The 21,161-nt window shown below is 36.1% G+C and overlaps 1 protein-coding gene across 1 annotated transcript; it reads right to left on the bottom strand.

Annotated features, from left to right (window-relative positions):
- Window positions 1-5,187: 5,187 nt before the first annotated feature.
- LOC143536974 (CMP-sialic acid transporter 3-like) lies at window positions 5,188-13,843 on the bottom strand. Its single transcript, XM_077030847.1, has 13 exons — window positions 13,637-13,843; window positions 13,419-13,535; window positions 13,270-13,326; window positions 13,112-13,189; window positions 7,422-7,526; window positions 7,228-7,350; window positions 6,513-6,590; window positions 6,372-6,441; window positions 6,195-6,302; window positions 5,994-6,127; window positions 5,825-5,901; window positions 5,700-5,748; window positions 5,188-5,627 (listed from the first exon to the last, which is right to left on the bottom strand). Exons 1-13 carry the CDS (start codon window positions 13,805-13,807, stop codon window positions 5,577-5,579), a joined length of 1,218 nt encoding a protein of 405 aa, XP_076886962.1. The 5' UTR covers window positions 13,808-13,843; the 3' UTR covers window positions 5,188-5,576.
- Between the last annotated feature and the right edge of the window lie 7,318 nt (window positions 13,844-21,161).

Below are 21,161 nucleotides of genomic sequence, written 5' to 3'. Positions count from 1 at the left end.
TCTATTGAACATTCTCAGCAACATTATCACAATAGGGTTAGAGTGAAAAACATTTAAACATATGAAAACAACATTGAATTAATAAATAAAGTAAATTACACAAGTCATGGTATGTTAACATTTCACATCTCATCTCTAAGTAAAATAAATAAATAAATAAATAAATAACTCATATGGTCCATGTTTAAGGATCCATCACTCTTTTGCTCACTTGGATGGAAGTTAGTTTCAATTATTTTTTTTTGTTAAAATCGTGTACACTCACATTTTTTCACTACTTTATATAAAAAAACTTTAGAAAAACCTTTTAATATTTAGTGCATTGTTAATATGTGTCATGTGACAACAATTCTAACTTTCATTTTAGTAAGTCTCGTGTCACGTACTCGTTTTGATGGTGTCATAATTGTTGTCCTACAAGAACCTCACGTAAAATCCAAACTTATCTAAATTTGTCCCACCTTGAACTCATCATTGGTCCCATTTATCAAATTGAGATAACAGTATTAACATATTTTTTACATCGAAAACTTGTTGGCAAGAGCAACTTGTTAATGGCATGCAAGTTACCAATCAAGAGTTCTTACTATGTTACTTATCACCAACGAAGAAGTTACTATTGATTTTAGGTGGTTAGAAAATTGATTTCAATGAAGGTTATAATGACATCAACAATGGTGTTTGATACAGACTTTTAATAGAGATCAACTAATTATTGAAACGATTGGGGATCTAATAGGTTACAGATTTGAGAGTGTATCTTATATTTGTTTTGCATTGTCATGAAATTGTGGACCAAACATATAAGAAGGTCTATTTGTGGTGTCTTGTGTTATGCAACATTCGACGAGTGATAATCAATCGAAAAAGTATAAGCAATTATTTATACTTATTATCGGTATTGTGCTTGCTCTTCCATCAAATAGTAAATCCTTAAATCTGGTGGGTGCTTATGATGATAGTCGGTGGGTCATTATGGCCATTCATGCTTGTGGCAAGTGGTGGTTAACAACAAAACCAAGATCTTTAAAAACATAATTATTGATAACAATGCAAACAAATATCTAGGTATAACTACATAACTAATAAGTTTTATGAAAAGGATATAAGAATTTGAATAAAATTATTAAATTACATACAAATATACACACTAGAAAAATTCAAAGGCGATACATATATAAAAAAAGTTATAAAACTAAAAGATTTTTATTATTTACTTTTTCTAACAGTGTTCGGAACTATCACCGATACTCGAGTAAGCATTCACCAAATGAGATGTCAGCCGTCCATATTGATTTTGACGATCCAAAGTTGTCTCACCTAGAAACACTGTCAAGGAGGAAACCTCTTATTGTTGAAAAACCTCATTAAATAAGGTTTCAAACATAAAACCTCAAAACCCCAAGCCTTAACTATCATCTTCTTTATGGACCATAATACCTATAGCTATAATTATTAGAATAAGATCTTCATACACCACACCCATGGTCCTATACAACTTGTATAAGACTATACGAGTCGTATAAGCCACTCATAATTAACAAGTGTACGGAGGAGACACAAAAACAGTTTTTTTGCAGCCTATACAGGCCTTATAGGTCTTCAACAGCTCGTATATGCCTGTTACATATTGACACGACTCAGACTCTATATGAGCCGTATACGTGAAAAATGTTATACGAAGACCCATGCCTAAATATTTTAGTAGCAAAACAAAGGATGGGCAATATAGTAATTTCACCTTAACCTCACAACACAAACACGTTCATCTTTAAATCACACACCTCCTTCCGAACACCCACCACCTTCACATTCACACACACACACACACACACACACACACACACACACAATCCAAGAAAATGGAAACCACCACTTATCATCACGAATCAGAATTAAAATCAAAACTTTCTAAAACTCTATTTCACGAATCGCAATACCCATGTCTTCAATCCAAACCCCATATTCAGAAGAAGAAGAATCAAGTGTTTCTTGAAGGGTATGTGGATGAAGACGAGCTGGTGAGAGCCAAGAGTTTAACGGACGAAGATCTTGAAGAGTTAAAAGGGTGTTTGGATTTAGGCTTTGGTTTCAGTTACGATGAGATTCCGGAGCTCTGTAATACCTTGCCGGCCTTGGAATTGTGTTATTCCATGAGCCGGAAGTTTCTCGACGACCACCACAAGTCGCCGGAATGTTCCTCGCCGGTGAGTGGGAAAGCTAATTGGAAGATTTCTAGTCCTGGTGAGAAGTTTTATTTATTGTTTTATATATTATTTTTTTTTGTAAGTGTTTATTCTTTGGTGTAGACTCAAAGTTCGATACTTGTGTCATTTTTTGTTGATTATGACAAAGAAGGACTTGAGCCAGTGGCGAAGCTAGAAATTTTTTTTTATGGGTTCGCTACTATCTAGTGTCTAAGTTTTCGGGTCGGATCGGTCCGGGTCACATAACATATATTTACTGGCGGAACCATATATAAACTTTTAACTCTAGAATTATTATACCGAAACTAACTCTAGAAACACATAAACAATTATTCGGTAATAACCTTGACCCGGGTATTTTTATCAATACCTTGGTTTATTATTATTAGCAAAGTAATTTTCCCATAATATGTCCGTAAATAATAAAAATTATTTTTCGATTATGTATCTTGTTAAGATGATAAAAAAATACAAAAAGTTTAGAAAATGTTAAACAAGTTTAACAAATCTAATTATGAAAAGTAACGGCTATTTCTCAGTTATTTGTGAGAAATAATAGTAAAAACTCTAGCGAAAACTACATAATCTAATAAATATTCTAATTAAATTTAGTAACGGTTAAATAAAAATAATTAAAACCAACTATATCAATATATGAAAATTAAATCCTAGAAAGTTAATCTATTATTATCCCTCGAAGTAAAATAAAACAAAATTAACAAACATTTACTAAATTGTGTTGGTGCTTTAGTGATGTATAGTGACTATAGGTATTGCGTACCTTTACCTACTTTGTTTCTTCTTCTGCATATAGACGTAGCTAGCAATTCCGCCATTAATGTTCCTTCCGTCCACCGGAAACATTTCCGATATGCTTTCTTCACTTCTCGTTTCTTAATTAACGGGTTCGGTCGTAAAAAAATGAATGGTTCGTTCGTTAAAACACTACCATACACTCTATATAAAACCAAAAATAGAATGGGTTCGGGCGAACCTGGAGCCGTATGAGTAGCTCCGCCACTGACTTGAGCTAGGCCTTGTGCAAGGTTTTTCGTCCTATCGTGTGTGTGTTGTGTCGAGTTCTGCTCTTGTAGCGCCACAACGACTTTCAAGTGGCAGCTGGCAATATATGGCTTCCCGGGTAACTGCCTAAGCCAAATTCTGAATTCAATGTGGGTTGGTTAAGTCAACCTAGTATGACCAGAGTGGACAACGGGCTCTCCAAATCTGAAGAGTGAGGTAAAGCGCTGGGTCCGAGAGGCGTAAAAATATTTGGGCCAACTTTGAAAATTTTTTTTTGGGCTTTAAGTAAAACGGAAATTTTGTTGGGTTTAAACAATTTAATTTTAAATTGGCTTACTTGATTATGATTTGAATTATGTAAAAAACTTTTGTATAAAAATAAGTTTAAAAATGTCTCATGTAAGACTAGAACCACAACCCCTTTACCACTAGACCAAGCTAGTGGTTATGTAATTGTGTTAAAACATTGATTATACATATTTTTTTCATAAAAATACATATAATTTAAAAAATAAAAATTCAGGCCTAACGGGGTGTCAGGCATGTGACCGTCGACTACCCTACCATACTCTAAGACCGGCCCTGGTGAGGTAGCCTAAATATGTGTATTTATTCAAAGAGAAAGTGTTAATTGTGTTTGAATAGAAAAATAATATTTTTGATTTTCTTTTCAGATTCTGGTTATCTAGAAAAGGTTAATTGAACCAAACAAATTTTTTTAAGGATTCTTTAGGAGTGGTGGATTGTGGAATCTTTGTCTCTATGGACTACAAACAAACATATGTTTTCAAAGCTGAGTTTTGTATTAAATTTTAAAAAGTGATTATAATTTGTATGCATAACTTTATATATACGTTCTTAAAAAAAAAAGTAAATAAGTACAGTAATAAATGTTAACAGCGGGTTTAATTTTCACGACAAGTTCCAAGTTCCAAACCATAAATCGTTAACTGACCAGACCAGTTGACTTTATTTAGTTTTGGAGTTTATGAACACGATATATGCGAACTTTGCTTTGGTAATTCGACAAGAAGAATAAACTATTTTGAAGGTATTTCGGTTTGCTTATCCACATCTTTTGTCCAGGTGAAATAAGTTGTTTTGAATCAATACGTGTTTATACCATTTGCTTTATTACTTTTAGTTTCCTTGCGTGTGAGGCTGTGGAGCAACTTAATCTGGTCCAACGGGTCATATATAGTAAGGTTATGACTTATGACCACAAGATTTGTTAATGTAGTGTTAAAAAAACTTAGTTTTTTTATTCAAAGAGGGCTAGTGTAACTTGTTGCCTGTTTGACTTTTATTTCGATGTAAAAGTTATCCTGAATTGCTTTATTATATAAACAGGCAAAGGCAATCAATTTTAATAATTAAATATGTGAAATCGCTTTCTCTTTAAATTGTTGTTGTTCTGAATCTAACTGGAGTGCAATAGCAGGTGATGATCCAGAAGATGTGAAAGCTAGACTGAAATTTTGGGCACAAGCAGTTGCTTGCACACTTAAATTATGCAACTGAAGGTAACTTGTACGGGTTGACCGACCTATTAACAACAACGTTTGGAAGTCAGGTGGAACTGTTGACTGAGAATGTAATACCTAATACCGGAACTAGCATATCCGGAGATGGAGATGCAAGATTTGATGGATTTGTTTTCTGAGGGGATGTAAATTGTAATCAGGACAAGAAAACAACTTTTGGATTTTGTTGTATAAAGTTTTGTCTTGTAAATTAATTGAATAATACGTTAACAAATCTTCTTTTCGAATTTGCTTGTGGGTGTTCACTGTTTGGTTTAGTTTGTTTTGATCGCTAAGAAAACTAAAAAGTAAACCAAACTAGCTTAGTCGGTTGAGTTGGTCAAAACAGTTTGGTTAGACGGGTAAAACGGTCAAAACTACATGATTAAACCAATGCTGTAAAAGATTTTAATGTTTGATAGAAATATTCATTTTCTATTGAAAATTGGACGGTAAAATCATAACAATAACATCCAAAATTGTTGTAATTCAATGTAAATAAACAAATGTATTGCGTATGGTATAAGGGAGTAAACGCTCCCACTTTAGCCCTCTTTTCTATCTAAACCTCTTTTTCGCCTTTGCAAACGCAGCTTATACCTCTTCGATGATATCAACAATGATCTTGCAACCAATACAGTAACACCCATAACCGTTATAAAATAATTCCTGATATTTATTCAAGTGATTTTCCACTGCCAATATTCTTTCACTATAAAACCTCCAAAAAGCAGCCTGAAATCAACAGGTTGGTAAACAAGTTAAAACGGGTTGAGTTGACCCAAAACAAAACATTTATGTTATACAACGTACCAAAATCGGCTCAAGTAGGAAGAAGTGGCCGTCTTTCATCAGAATCTACATGATGTCGAGGCTGAAAAATCAAAGCAAAAAATCAAAAAAAGTTCCATAAATCAGTTTATAAAAAAATGTAGCTTGTACTTACTTCCTCGTTAGCACCTGCTCTAATGTTTATGAAACTCGAATCTTTTAACCTAAAAAAGTTTATAAAAACCAAGTTAAAAAAGTTTTGAATTATTGGCAATGACAATATAAAACAAATATAGAGACCTATCAGTTTTATTAACAGATTCAAACTCCAATACTCCATTTTCTTCTTCTTTAACTTCTGAAAGCGGAGAAAAGAACTGGATAAAAAACAAAAAAAACTTATTAAGTTAAAAAAATTAAAATAAATGATAAGCATGATTGCATGATCTTTATTATTATATGGACATACCTGATGCATTGAAATGAAAACAATAGAAATTCCTAACATAAAATTAATAGTCAGCGTATGACCGAACAACGAAGCAGATGCAAAGCCCGTGAAGATTGTTGCGACCGTCGATGAATACTTTTTCAAAATTGTATCTGCGTGTCATAGATATAAATTTTAAAAATAACTCAATTATTTAAACTTTGAGCATTACTATCTTACCTGCATATTTAAAGAAAAATGAGGATAATATTCCCTGTCCTGCATTGTTTATAATCAATAGCATGGTAGCTTTTGAATGTCCTTGTAATATATCAAAGCTTTCAGGGCCTGAAAACCAAAAATAATGACAAATTAGTTTATATACAATTTAAAATAAAGTGAAAATATTATTATTACCTTGGATAACAACGGTTCCAAGAATACCAAGAAAGTTGAATATAGCACCATACCCATATAAAAACAAGTTCTGCAAACCAACGACAAAATACAATTAGCAATAAATAACAAAAATTGTATTAAAAATAGAATTTAGTTCACCTGAAGGTAGATGCTTGTGTCATATTGACTCTTTAGTGCATACTCATTAAAAACCGATGCCAAAGATGGAACTGTCACCTGTACATATTTCCACGTTTTAGAAAAATATCGTTAGGTTTGTAATTGAACCGTACGTTCAGTAAACTGTTCGGCAGAAAGTTCGCTTATATAAAAACGAGGCAAAGGAATGAACATGAACAAAACATTTAGTGCAGTTAGTTTAGCGAACAAACATAAACACATTTCTCGTTCGTTCATTTACAATCGTGAACGTTCGCTCATTTAAATTTGTTTATGTTCGTTAGCTTACATAAGTTTAAATTGGTTTGCTAATATATTCTTTTAGAATGTCTAGGCACATTACCATTCAGTCTAGTTTTCATAAGTTTTTAGACCCTACACATTGTTGTTCACGTTTACTTTTAATTGGTTTTCGCTCAATTATGTCCGTCCATCTATGTTTAGTTATGTTCGTTTGTTTACGTTTGTGAACCGTTTGTTTATACTCTTAATGAACGAACATAAACAAAAATGAACGCATTCATTTTTTTTAACGAACAAACACGAACAAGAAAACCTTGTTCGTATTTGATCATGCGCTAGGTTAAAGTTAAGCAAACTAGCACAGACTTGCTCCGTTCGTGTTCGTTCAGTTCGTTTACAAGCCTAAATTAGTGTAGCGCATATCAACAAAGAATTCTAAATAATAACTTACAAAAATGAATGTGTAAATATATGCTCCCATGGCAACCGGAAGACCCATTGCAGTGGGTCCCGCTGGTAATGAACTTATTTGATTCAGGCTGATTCCAATAAGCAATAGTGCAAGTGCCTCCCACTGAAATAAAAAGATATTCTTAATTTGAAATTAAATATTGACATTTACTCATTTAGAGTCTCTTAACAAACCTGAATAATGGAAAATCGACGTTTCATTATTATCTTTAACAAAACTGCAATAACCAGAACCTTTAGATTGCTCAGCATCTTTACAGTTGCTGGATTAAAATAGAGCTGAAAATAATAATATTATCAGATATGCATACATGATTAAACTATATACAAAAGAACGAAATTCAGATATTCTGATAAAAGGCCATTGATTATGTATCAGCTTGTAAGCGAACCATATTAGGTTCGGAGTCACACACAAACACGAATACAATAGTAAAACCGAAAGAATAAACGAAAGAGACACAAGGATTTAAGTGGTTCGGTCACGGTGTATGACCTACGTCCACTGTCGATAACTAGGGTTTTCTTATTATTGAGTGATACAAACTTACAAGTACAGGAGAGAATATATAGACTAGACAATTAGGGTTTAACCCTTTAACTAAACTGGGCCTGATTAGAGCTTTTGGGCTTGGCCAAAATTCAAACAGCTTAATCTCCTAATTCTGTCTATTCGTCTAAACCGGACCCGACCCATGATGGATCGGAGACCACAACATAACAATCTCCCACTTGGGCTTCGAGACATCTTCTCTAAACCACCACTTGGATGCGTCAAACATTTCAACCCGCTCCCATTTGGAGACGTAAAATGTCTTCACCTGCATTGCCTTGTACATGTAAAATAAAACCCATCTGGTTTTGCACCTCCTAGTTACCCTTCGCCTTCTCAACATTATTCCTGAAGGCCTGCTGAAGCTCTGCACAGCTTCAGCTTATCCAGTATCACCGGCTTGGTGAACATATCTGCTGGATTCTTAGCACCTGAGATATTTTTCAAACTGAAAACACCATCACTGATCAAATCTCTGACAAAGTGATATCTCCTCCCGATGTGCTTAGTCTTCGAATGATAGACTGGATTCTTCGCAAGTTTCACTGCACTCTCATTGTCACAATATAAGAAGAACTCTGCCTGTTTCTTTCCCAACTCTTCAAGAAAAGTTCTCAACCATACTAATTCTTTACTTGCTTCGGCTGCTGCCATATATTCTGCCTCAGTGGTTGATAAAGCAACACTTTTCTGAAGTCTGGACATCCAACATACTGCTGTTCCCCCAACTGTGAAAACATAACCAGTAGTGCTTTTAAACGTCTTCTTACATCCACCCAGATCAGCATCTGAATAACCCCTGAGAATTGTATCCTTCCCCTTAAAACATAACCCCAAACTGGAAGTACCCTTTAAGTATCTGAGTAACCATTTCACCGCTTCCCAATGTTCCTTTCCCGGATCCGACATAAAATGACTAACTACCCCGATAGCATGAGCAATGTCTGGCCGTGTACAAACCATGGCGTACATGAGACTGCCAACAGCAGATGCATACGGAACTTTAGCCATCTCTGTTCTTTCTTCCTCTGTTCTGGGAGACTGGTCTTTGGTAAGTTTGAAATGACTTCCCAAAGGTGTGTTTCTCGGTTTAGTCTTCTCATCATTCATCCTGAATCTTTCTAACACTTTCCCTATGTATTTCTCTTGGGATAGTGTTATGGAGCCATCTTTCTTTCTGGATATACTCATCCCCAAAATCTGTTTGGCTGGACCAAGATCTTTCATCTCAAATTCATCAGACAACTGTTTCTTCAACTTGCGAATCTCCTTCATATCAGATCCTGCAATTAACATATCATCTACATAAAGAAGTAGAATGATATATGAGCCTTTAAACTTCTTTAAGTAGCAGCAATGGTTGGCCTCGCATTTCTTGTACCCAGTTCTCACCATAAAATCATCAAACTTTAGGTACCATTGCCTAGGTGCCTGATTCAGACCATACAAGCTTTTCTTCAATTTGCAGACCCATTTTTCTTTCCCGGCAACCTGAAATCCCTCAGGTTGTGCCATATAGATCTCCTCGTCAAGATCACCATGTAAAAATGCTGTCTTAACATCTAATTGCTCTAGATGTAAATTTTCTGCAGCAACAATACTTAAGATCAATCTGATGGTGGTCATCTTCACAACTGGAGAGAATATTTCATTATAATCAATTCCCTTCTTTTGCTGGAAACCCTTGACCACTAAACGAGCTTTGTATCGTTTAGACCCATCATGTTCTTCCTTGACTCTATAGACCCATTTATTCTGTAGAACTCTTTTATCTGGTGGAAACTTGGTTAAAACCCATGTCTGGTTTTTACTCAAAGAGTTCATCTCCTCCTTCATAGCATGCTCCCACTGGAGCGAATCTTTCAACTTAAGTGCTTCATAATAACTCTCTGGCTCACCATTTTCAGTTAAAAGGAGATAATTAACTGAAGGTTTGTAACGTACCGGCTGTTTAGAAACTCTGGTGGACCTCCTAACCCAGTGCTGAGGCGGGTCAGGTTCTTGTGGAGACTGTTCATCCTCAGACTCTGAACTCCCACTGTCAGAGACTCCCTCTGACTCTTCATTTCCACCAATATCATCATCTTCAAATTCAGGAACTGTGGTTTCTTCAGTTTCTGTCTCGGGTTCGGTAGCTGACTCAACTGTCTTTTTCTGAGCATCAATTTCATATTCAACCTGCTCTTTCTGAACCCTTGATTTTGAAGTGTTTCTATCTTTGTATAACTCAGCCTCATTAAAAGTTGCATGCTTGCTTCTGACTACTTTTCTGCTTTCTAAATCCCAAAGCCTGTAGCCCATTTCGTTTGACCCATATCCAATGAAAACATATTTTTTAGCTTTAGCATCAAGCTTGTCATTTTTCACTAGATCATAAGCGCTACACCCAAAGACTTTCAAATGCTTATAATCTGCAGCTTTACCTTTCCACTCTTCTTCTGGTGTCTTGAAACCCAGTGGTACTGACAATCCCCGGTTAATTAAATAAGCTGCAGTGTTAACTGCATCTGCCCAGAACGTCTTTGGAAGCCCAGCATTAAGTCTCATACTTCTTGCCCTTTCATTTAACGTCCTGTTCATTCGTTCTGCCACTCCATTTTGTTGAGGAGTGCCAGGGACTGTAAAGATCATCCGAATACCGTACTCTTCACAATAATCACGGAATTCTTTGCTAACGTATTCACCACCGTTATCCGACTTCAAGCATTTCACCTTCAAATCAGTTTCCAATTCAACAGCAGTTTTCCATTTCTTAAAAGTATCAAAAACATCAGATTTATTTTTAAGAAAGTAAACCCATACCTTGCGTGTCGAATCATCAATGAAGGTGACATAATAGTGCGATCCTCCCAAAGAAGAGACTGAAGTTGGTCCATAGACATCAGAGTGAATAAGCTCCAATTTCTGAGCTTTCGGTTGTTTTCCGGTCTTCACAAAAGATACTTTCTTCTTTTTACCGAAAACACATGGTTCACAAAATTCAGATTCAACCTTCTTCAGTTCTGGAATTTTTCCTCTAGCAACGAGCATTTTCATCCCTTTTTCACTCATGTGGCCGAGTCGTTGGTGCCACAAACTAGACTGACTCGGTCCACTGGTCACTGCATTTACCCCATCAGCTGGAATTTCAACCATGTATAAAGTGCCCTTCTTTTTACCTCTGGCGATCACAAGATTCCCTTTCACAACTTTCCATTGACCCCCACCAAACATAACATCATATCCTTGGTCATCTAACTGCCCAACAGAAATTAGCTTTCTTCTAAGGCTAGGAACGACCCGAACATCCTTTAGAGTCCATGAGGTGCCCAATGAAGTTTTTAGTTCAATATCCCCCATCCCCGTGATATCAACAGCATGATTATTAGCCAAACGAACTTCACCAAAATTACCTGTTCGGAGATTCTTCATCTTCTTCGTGCTATAAGTGGCATGAAAAGATGCACCAGAATCCATAATCCATGAATCTGTTGATTCTTCAACACAGCAGATAAGAGTCTCTTCTGAACCTTCTGAATCATCTGAACCGGTGGCCAGATTAACTTCCTTCTTAGATTCTTTCTTTTCTTTTGAAATTGAGGGGTTAGGGCATTGGTTTCTGAAATGCCCCATTTCTTTGCAATTCCAACACTCAATGTCTTTTCTGGGCTTTGACTGACTTCTTCTTCTAGACTTTGACCTACCCCTGCCATTACCTTTCTCTCTTCTCCTACCTCTCCCTTCGGTGCTCAATATAGAACTAGATGTCTCACCAGAATTCCTTCTTCTTATGTCCTCCCCTAAAATCAAATCCCGGACTCCTTCAAAAGTAAGCTTAGTATTCCCAGAAGAACTACTAACTGCAGTAACAGTCCCTGACCAACTTTCGGGTAACGAGGATAACAAGAGTAACGCTTGAACTTCATCATCAAACTTGATATCAACAGAAGACAAACGAGAAATAATAGTGTTGAAGTCATTAACATGAGAGGTAACAGATGCCCCTTCCTTCATTCTGGTGTTAACTAGCTGTCTAATCAGAAATACCTTGTTTGATGCAGAAGGCTTTTCATACATATTTGACAAGGCTTTCATAAGACCATACGTGGTAGTTTCATTTACAATATTGAATGCCACATTCTTAGCTAGTGAGAGTCTAATAACAGCTATGGCTTTTCTGTCAAGTACCTTCCACTCATCATCTTTCATACTTTCCGGTTTCCTCTCTTCTAGTGCTTCCATTAAGTCTTTCTGACATAGCAAATCCTCAATTTGCATTTTCCACCATCCAAAATCCTGACCATCAAACTTCTCAATCTTGATCTTTCCGTCCTCAGCCATTATCCAAACTGAGTTTTGATTACACAAACAACCAAACTACCCAAGGAATAAAAGGACTGGAAACTGATCAGAAAAAACGAACCAGCAGCTGCGGAACCCTAATCAGCGGCGGCGGAACTGTAGCAGCGGCGGCGGTACTGTAGCGGCGGCGCGGTACTGTAGCGGCGGCAGCGGTACTGTGGCAGCGGCAGTGGAACTGTAGCAGCGGAGCAGCGGCGGCGGAACTGTGTGTATAATCGAGAACCAGGCTCTGATGCCAATTGTTAGGTTCGGAGTCACACACAAACACGAATACAATAGTAAAACCGAAAGAATAAACGAAAGAGACACAAGGATTTAAGTGGTTCGGTCACGGTGTATGACCTACGTCCACTGTCGATAACTAGGGCTTTCTTATTATTGAGTGATACAAACTTACAAGTACAGGAGAGAATATATAGACTAGACAATTAGGGTTTAACCCTTTAACTAAACTGGGCCTGATTAGAGCTTTTGGGCTTGGCCAAAATTCAAACAGCTTAATCTCCTAATTCTGTCTATTCGTCTAAACCGGACCCGACCCATGATGGATCGGAGACCACAACATAACAAACCAAACAAACACGAACGAAGCATGTCTGTGTTCGTCCGTTGATCAAACAATCGAACATGAACAATTTAAAAAACGAGGTCGTCTTGTTCGTGTTCGATAGTTTAAAATATGAACATTTGCTTGTTTGTTTGGACGGACATAACTGAACATATATGAGCGAACAAAGCAGAGTTTAATCCAGTTAAAAGTAATGAAAAAACAATGTGTTGGCCTAAAAAGCTATTACAACTAGACTAAGTTTTAATAGGTCAAATATTTAAATGAATATATTAATGAACGTACACGAACAAACTTAAATAAACAAACATAAATGAATGAACGGGACACGTGTTCATGCTGTTAATTAGATAAATGCTGAATGTTCATTTCATTTACAGGCCTAATTGCAGAACAACCTACCTGCATGATGAACTTCAAGTAGTTATTAATAGCATACAGAAGTGCTGGAATCGCAAGCAGCACATTGTTACGGGCTGCCTAAAAAAAAAGAATGACATACATTGATAAATATTATTTTCTTTTAATAATTACAAGATCTTAAAACCTGAATGCCTAACCTGTATAAACGTAGAGGGTGAAAGAAGTGATTTCTCCCCATGCTTCTGATTTCTCGCCTGCAAACCAGATCCACATTGAAAAAATGAGAACTTGTAAAATTATTTGAAAAACAGCCGGTTAATATAAAACTTTGTAAAAATAAATTTACCTGAATTAAAAGCATAACCAATGCAAAGATAACCTTAGCAACTTCAGTCAAAAAGTTGACACTAAGAGGGCTAAAACTGAATTTTCCATCCACCTTTGACATATACACCAATATTGGCTGTAACATGATAATCAAATAACCTTTGATTATTTACATAATTTACAAAATCGATAACTTATTGTGACAAACTGTATATTAATGTGAAAACAAATATGAACCTGTAAACCAACTAGCATACAGTCACCAACAACCAGAAGAACATTGAGCGCCCGTTGTTTCTTAGAAGTCTTAATCTTGTACCGATCATAAGCCCTAGAAACGGTCTTTGTGGTCGGTTTCACCAATTTGGAATGACAGACACTGCACTCTATCGTCTCGTCTTTCATCATCCAATTTCCCCCTAAATTTCAAACATCATTCATTAATTAATATAATAATAATAAGGTTTATTGGATTTTAATAATCCCTATTGAACAGTATTGGCCGATAATAATCCCTATTCATTTTATCGCCACTGGCGGTCCCAAATTTAAAAAAGTTGGCCCACAGTGCCCCCCCGTTAAAAAGGACTTAACGGCGTTACACTTTTTTTGTAAATTTCAAACTAATGTTTTAGGGCTTTTGATCGGAAGGAGGATACGAATCGATTGATGTAAAACTTAGCTTGAAACGGTGATCCAAGCGGCTTGATTTTTGTTAATTGTAAGTTCGAGCACTCGAATTGAAGCACTATTTCGTCGTTTTGGAGCACCGTTTCGAACTAAGTTTACATCAATTGGTTTGTATTCTCTTTCCGATCAAAAGCCCTAAAACATTAGTTTGAAAATCGGAAAAAAGTATAACGCTGTTAAGTCATTTTTAACGGGGGCCCATTGAAGGCCAACTTTATTAAATTTGGGACCGCCACTGGCGATAAAATGAATAGGGATTATCATCGGCCAATATCATGCGATAGGGATTATTAAAATCCAATAAACCTAATAATAATAATAATAATAATAATAATAATAATTACAACCAAATCAGTATCAATTACAGAAGCAACATGAATTGATGAACCTAAAACCCTAATTTGACGATGTCATGACGTGGCAGTTGATTCAGCAACATAACATGAGATATATATACATACATACATTTGTATCTATGTAACCTCTAAATTGAAGCATGTAGTACGATGCAGTTCAAATAGATCTTACTTACTATCAACTGATAACACATGGTATGATTAGATGATACAACATTATATGAATATATGAAAATTGAGTATCGTGAGATCGAATACCTGTAATGTGGTCGGTGCAGCTAACCGGGTAATGAAGTGTAAGAAGTTAAACCCTAGAAGTTGATGAAGAAGGAATTGAATTCCGTGAGATTAATATAGGGTTGTAATGGCATTGAATTAATTGTGATCATAATAATAATGATTCATATATAGATATAGAATTAATAATTAATAATAAGGGAATATAATAATAATAATAATAATAATAATAATAATAATAATAATCCGATCGCTTCCAATTGCAGGGGTTTCTCTCATGGCCAACAAACAATATGGCAACACTTGTTCTTGGTTTGCTTTCAATTTACATAAACAAATTGTTTTGTCAAAATACACGTCTACCAAAATCTTGGATAAAGGTTTTTTATTTTTTTTATTATTCTTTGGAAAATTGTTTTTATTGGATCTAACTATTTTTTTTGTCAGTGGTGGTCCCAACTTTCATTTTGACTGGCAACGGTCCCAACTTTTACATACGTTGAAACCACCGGTCCACGACTAACGGATTACAAACTCCGTTAATTAAAAATCTAATGTGTCGTCCTGGTTGTTAAAAATAGCTGACTGTGCATCTTACGTGTATTAAAACAGCTGATTACCGTCGTTTAAGTCAATCAAAAACCCAATTTAAACTAAATAGTTAGAGCAAGTAGGGTATCGTATCACAAGGAGTATGTGGTCAATGCAAATCGTGTACAGATTTAATATTATGAAGTGACCAAATGTAGTGCTGATCACACAAGCAAATAGTTTAGTTTAGAATTAGGCAGTTAGCAAATGAAAAGGTTTCAATCAGTTAACAAAAGCAAATCACACCCGGGACTTCAAGTATGTAACTAACAGTAATCTCATGCAACCTAACATATTAATCATTAATGGTTAACTACATATTGGTCAACGAGACAAAACCTTAGGCAACAATAATCGCTTTACACACGACACTGGTTATCAAATAGTCCCTGCCAGTGTGACTCATTTAAGGGTAATTATATGCTTTGTCGTATTCAACCTAATCAAACAACCCTATGATCAATTATTATAGCAACTGGTAACTAATCGTTCAGATCAACGTAAACCTAAACCGATTGAACACACAGAAATACCAAACATCAATAATCATAGATTAACCATAAACAATTATACATAAACATTCTTAGTCATATGAGAAAACTGAAAACAATACAAACTTTACATCCCGGATATGATTCGAAGAGGATTAGCCTCTCATGGTAGCCATTAGATCTTCAATTGATGATTGGAATTCATTAGGCATCGATCAAATGATGTTTGTTGATGTTTCTTAGCACCCAAAATCGTCTCAAGATGTTCCAAAACGGCCAAGATAAGTTCTCCCCGAGTTAGGGTTTATTATTGCTTTTTATACCCTCAAAAACTCGTAAGTTCGCGTCATATATTAACACCCGGCGTAAGTTACTCCCTGCCCGGCGTAAGTTACGCCGGGTCTTGTTTTCCTACGCCAAACACCACTGTTTTATAATTTGCTTACGCCCTTTGTGTCAGGTCCTGGAGTAAGTTACGCCAGGACCAGAGTAACTTACGCTGAGACCTAAAATTCCATATTTTCGTCTTGTTTCCAATCCAACGCTTGTATAACATGCTGAGGCTCAATTCTCCATATTGATTAGCTTCCGTTTTCTCTCCGATCATCCCAAGACTTCATCCCATGCTCATACAAGTCCCAATTTAGCATATTATCATTCAACGACCTGCAACATATAAACACGTATGAAGTACAATTGTTCGCATACTAAACTAACTAAAACAAATAAAATAATACAAATAAGTACATGATTTACACCCGACCATCACATCCCCACACTTATCTTTCGCTTGCCCTCAAGCAAACTCTAAAGCAAACATCAACCTCCATCATAGGTATGTAAATTATCACCATTAATGCTAGTAAGGTTTAAGGTCATACCCAGTTTCCCAGACTGACACTGTTTTTAGATTTGACATCTCACAAATACGGTTAAATGCTATAATAAAAACAATAGAGCCGCCCAGACAGGTGTACTTTGTTTCCGGTTAAGGCACACATGTTCATACCTCTCGTAATATAACATCTCTCCTCTCGTTTTAATATATGGACTAGCAAAAGATGTGCCAGTATCTCTCTACTCTCAGTACCACTCATAAGTACATATTAATCCATCAAGCTGCTTTGGCACAAATGCAAATCAAGAGGTCTTTAAAAGGGTTGTAACGGGGCCAGGTGTAAGGGTATGGAAGGGAAATATTTAAGTAGCTCAAACGACCCGACCCGGCTTATTACAAAACATCTAAATAAACGAAACTACTATACAACTAACTGATTGATTATATACATCTAACCTAGCAAACTAACAACATACTGATTTCATCTTCTTTTTTTTTCCTTTCCTTTTTCTTTTTTACCATAAACGAACTACTAATTGCGTAACTGAATAATAACAAACATCTTTTTGGCTTTTTTTTTCAATTTTTTAAGCATAATAACGTGATGCTTAATAATGGAATAAATATAAATACACAAACAAGAACAAATACAAATAAGCCTAGTAAGCCGGATCGTCTCGTAACATAATGTCGGAGTTAAACAAACGAAAAACAAGACCAAGAAATGTTTTCTAAGGGACCCAACCCCCCGCCCCTCACATAAACCATCATCATATGTATAATGTATGAGGCCCCAACCCCCCAGTACCCACACTCACGCTCATACAGAAGAGGCTTAACCTAGTTGCCTCTATCACTTTTGCATTCTGCCAACTGTGATCCCGTAATCCATGAACATCAGTGAAAGCACTCAAATGACATGTGTGTACTATATATTATATGTGTATTATATATATTTGGGTCAACTCACACACGTACCGGAGGAATAGGGTTGACGATATAAACATGTGTACCTGTCCCCCATGACTCGTTATCCCCGCCTAAACGACCCCATTTTCAACTTCTCGTTATAAAAACATTTGTGAGTAAGACTAATGAGAAGCTGACAAACCAACCATGACCAGAAACATATGACTTGGCATTAATGACAATAATTAACAGTTAACAACTTTGGTTTCTGATCACTCTTCGAGGTACTATCGGGCTAAAATTTTTCAAATTCCCCCATCCCCACACTTGAGGTTTACATTGTCCTCAATGTAAGAATTGTAAGGCCCCGTTACCGGTGCCTCACATTTGGGCGTTGGATTTACTCATCAACATAGTTCTTGTCATCAAAGTTAATAAAACATTTGCGGAATATAAAAACTTTCATAAACATCACGTTAATCCATAACTTGTCTTAAAATAAACATTCTTGTCTTTCAAAATAACATAACATTAAACATAATCGTCAAGAGTCTTCCGATGCCAGCCTTTTATTCAATACTGTGTGTCCCCTCAAGCGAGCCGCCTCATCCTACTCACCTGCGTGCATACTAAAAGTCAGCTATGCTGAGTGAGTTCTAGTTAATCAAACATAATACCATACATACACTTACCTTCCATTATGCATCCGAAGATACATAATAATTACTTTACTAATTTACTTTCATTACATAATTTCATACGTATATTCATACTTTATTACTTTCATACTATATAGTTACTGTCCATTCTATCTCAGATATTATTAGGGTCTGGTCCCTCTTTCCTTTGTCTATCTTAGATATTTTAGGGTCTGGTCCCTTTCTTGTCTATCTCATATATTATTAGGGTCTGGTCACTTTTTACTTCTCTATCTCAGATATTATAAAGGGTCTGGTCCCTCCTTCTCTATCTCAGATATTATTAGGGTCTGGTCCCTCTTTCTTCATCTTCGTACATACTATCTTTACATACCCATAACATACATACTCTCTTTAATCATTCATACATATTCATATATTGTATGCATACCTATCATACATATTCATCTATCATAAACATACCTCCCTTGTTGGCACGTGCAGTATCCAAAGATCGTTCACATACCGACAAGCTTTCATTCATATTTAAGATATACATACATAACATATAAACCATATAAGGCATACACTTACCAGTTAAGGTAAATTTATTAACTATCACATCGAGTATGCACACAGCCCCGAAAACATAACAAGGAAATGGGGCTAGAAACTAACCTGTATCCTGTTGCGTTCACCATTAATCGTAATTCCTTTCTTCAGTTGGGCACGACTAACTGTATAATAATTACATGCATCAAATAACTATCACTACTCATCTCTCGTTTCTAGTCTAATCATTACCCTCAAGGAACGGGGGTCCGGTGGCAGCGCCCCTAGCAGGGTCCAAGGGGCAGAGCCCCTGGCTGGGGTCGAGCTGCCAGGTCAGCTTGGAAAAATTTTATTTTCATTAACTGTCTTAACACATTTTTCACTAGGATTTTAATTTATTTTCTAATTCTTTAACTTATTCTTCATAACAAATTAAGTCTGATTCGCCATCCGATTCGTTACCTTGTATTATGAGCGAACTTCATTTACGCGTACCTAACTCAGCGAACTTAACTTAAGCGAATTTAAGTTAAGCGAACTTAGCTGTACGCGAACTTAACATTATGCGAACTTAACATTATGCGAACTTGTACATATTAGAGAAGTTATCAATGGCGATGATATATGTTAAGCGAACATATGCCATGCGAACTTAGCTTGGCGAACTTGATCACCAGCGAACTTAGTCATCGGCGAACTTAACCAGCAAGCGAAGTTCGTGGTCTGCTGTTCGCGGGTTCGTTTCGCCACACATCTCACAACCTCAATACGCGTTTTATGATTTGGCCTTAGTCCTAAACGTTCCCTTGACCGTTTGCGGTTTAATCTTGACTCGCTTGTAACATAAAGCACGAACCTTTATGGTGAACGTTTAGAGAATAGATCTAGGTTTTTCCTTTAAACGAGCCGGTTCTAACTTCGGGTTCGTTACACTCGTTTTATCATCAAGTTTACAACTTTAATACTCGTTTGTACCCGATCTACTCTAGGCTCAAGTTTCGTGGCTAACCGTTAATAAAAACGTAAACTTTAAGACCAAGAACATACCTTAACGGGTTCGTTTGGTTTCGTTTGACTTGATTATGAACTCTAGATCTTGTATTTATCTTGTATGCTAAAGATCTAATCACCAACTAGTGCTCGCTTGGCCTTGTTCCTCTCCTCTAGCTCACGACCGAATATGGTGGTGTAGGTGTGTGTGTGTTTTGAGTGTGTAGGGATTAAGGTGGATAAGATGAGTGAAAAATGGAAAGGATTAGGGTTTAAGGGGTATTTATACTCCCTTAAGCCCATGGACCTAAGACCCATCTTTCCCCTTTTGGCCCATAACTAATCCCATCTAATTAGCCTACTTACTCTTTTATAGTTTTATTATTATAATTATCGCTCCACTAACTCGTTTATTTCACCCGACACAAATAATACATTAATTATTATTCTAGAAATTTCTGGATGTTACAAGAATACTTAACATTGTCCTCAAAGTTAAAATAGATAAAACGATTAATGAACATTTGAGGGACGGGGTTGAAATTGACTTTTTAACTATTAAGCAATTTTAAAATTCGGGGCTCAAATGTGGCAGTTCAACTAACAATTATACAATTGCACTTTTAATGTTTAAAGTAATAAAAACAAAATAAATTATGAAACTGAAATCACCTGATATTAACGGGACTGGAGAAGGACCAGTCGGCTCACGAACTCTTATAAACACTCGTATACTCTCATCTCGACCAAGTACCAAACTGACAATCGAACCTCCAAAATCTCGAGACGTGTAGAAGCAAGCTTCTCACAAGTGTAAAACAGAGGTCTTTTAAGAGTTATGAAAATGATTTGTCTGTTATTTTTATTAAAACACTTACCGAGCCAAATTAAGTCGTTTCATAATAAATTATGTTAAATTAGTTAAAAATGTTAAAAGACCTAACTCACTTTCGTAGGAATCACGATTGCATTTAGCATATGCAACAAGCCCTTTAAACCTCCCGGTAGCCCGGGAGGACGAGTGGGGTCTCGTGAGGGTTTATAGTGAACTACACCCACAAAGTTCCAAATACAACACAATATACACGTACCTGGATTAACCTCAACAAAATGAACATGAAAGCACTCTGGGTAGTTTAACTATAACCTCGTTGTCGGAAAAAAACTTTACTGAACGCATCAAAATCCCAACTTTTCTCGTGCGGTATCCCCACACTTAGCTTTTGCTATGATGGTACGCTTAAAATAAAATTAGTAATAGAAAAACTAAAGCAAAATGGAAACTAAAAATATACAAAATGTACAATTACCACCCTTTTGAAACTTGTATGCCATTCAAGGTGGGCGTCTGGCCCCCTCCCGTGCAACCTTCTCATTATAAGCACGCTTTTCTTCAATCATTTGTTGCCAGTCTTTCTCTTCCACCTTTTCACTCTGTAGTTTCTCAAATCCCTTCTTATATATCCTGTC

Source organism: Bidens hawaiensis, unplaced genomic scaffold (assembly GCF_021521415.1).
Source record: "Bidens hawaiensis isolate Kalapana, Puna unplaced genomic scaffold, B.hawaiensis_p1.1 tig00011076_1, whole genome shotgun sequence".
NCBI lineage: Eukaryota > Viridiplantae > Streptophyta > Magnoliopsida > Asterales > Asteraceae > Bidens > Bidens hawaiensis.
This window is presented reverse-complemented; position numbering and strand designations above follow the sequence as displayed.

Coding starts and splice junctions, on each gene's coding strand:
- LOC143536974 (XM_077030847.1), bottom strand. CDS start 13,807: ATGATGAAAGACGAGACGATAGAGTGCAGTGTCTGTCATTCCAAATTG. Junction 13,536..13,636: donor GTATGCTAGTTGGTTTACAG/GTTCATATTTGT, acceptor ATCATGTTACAG/CCAATATTGGTGTATATGTC. Junction 6,442..6,512: donor ACACAAGCATCTACCTTCAG/GTGAACTAAATT, acceptor GTTGGTTTGCAG/AACTTGTTTTTATATGGGTA.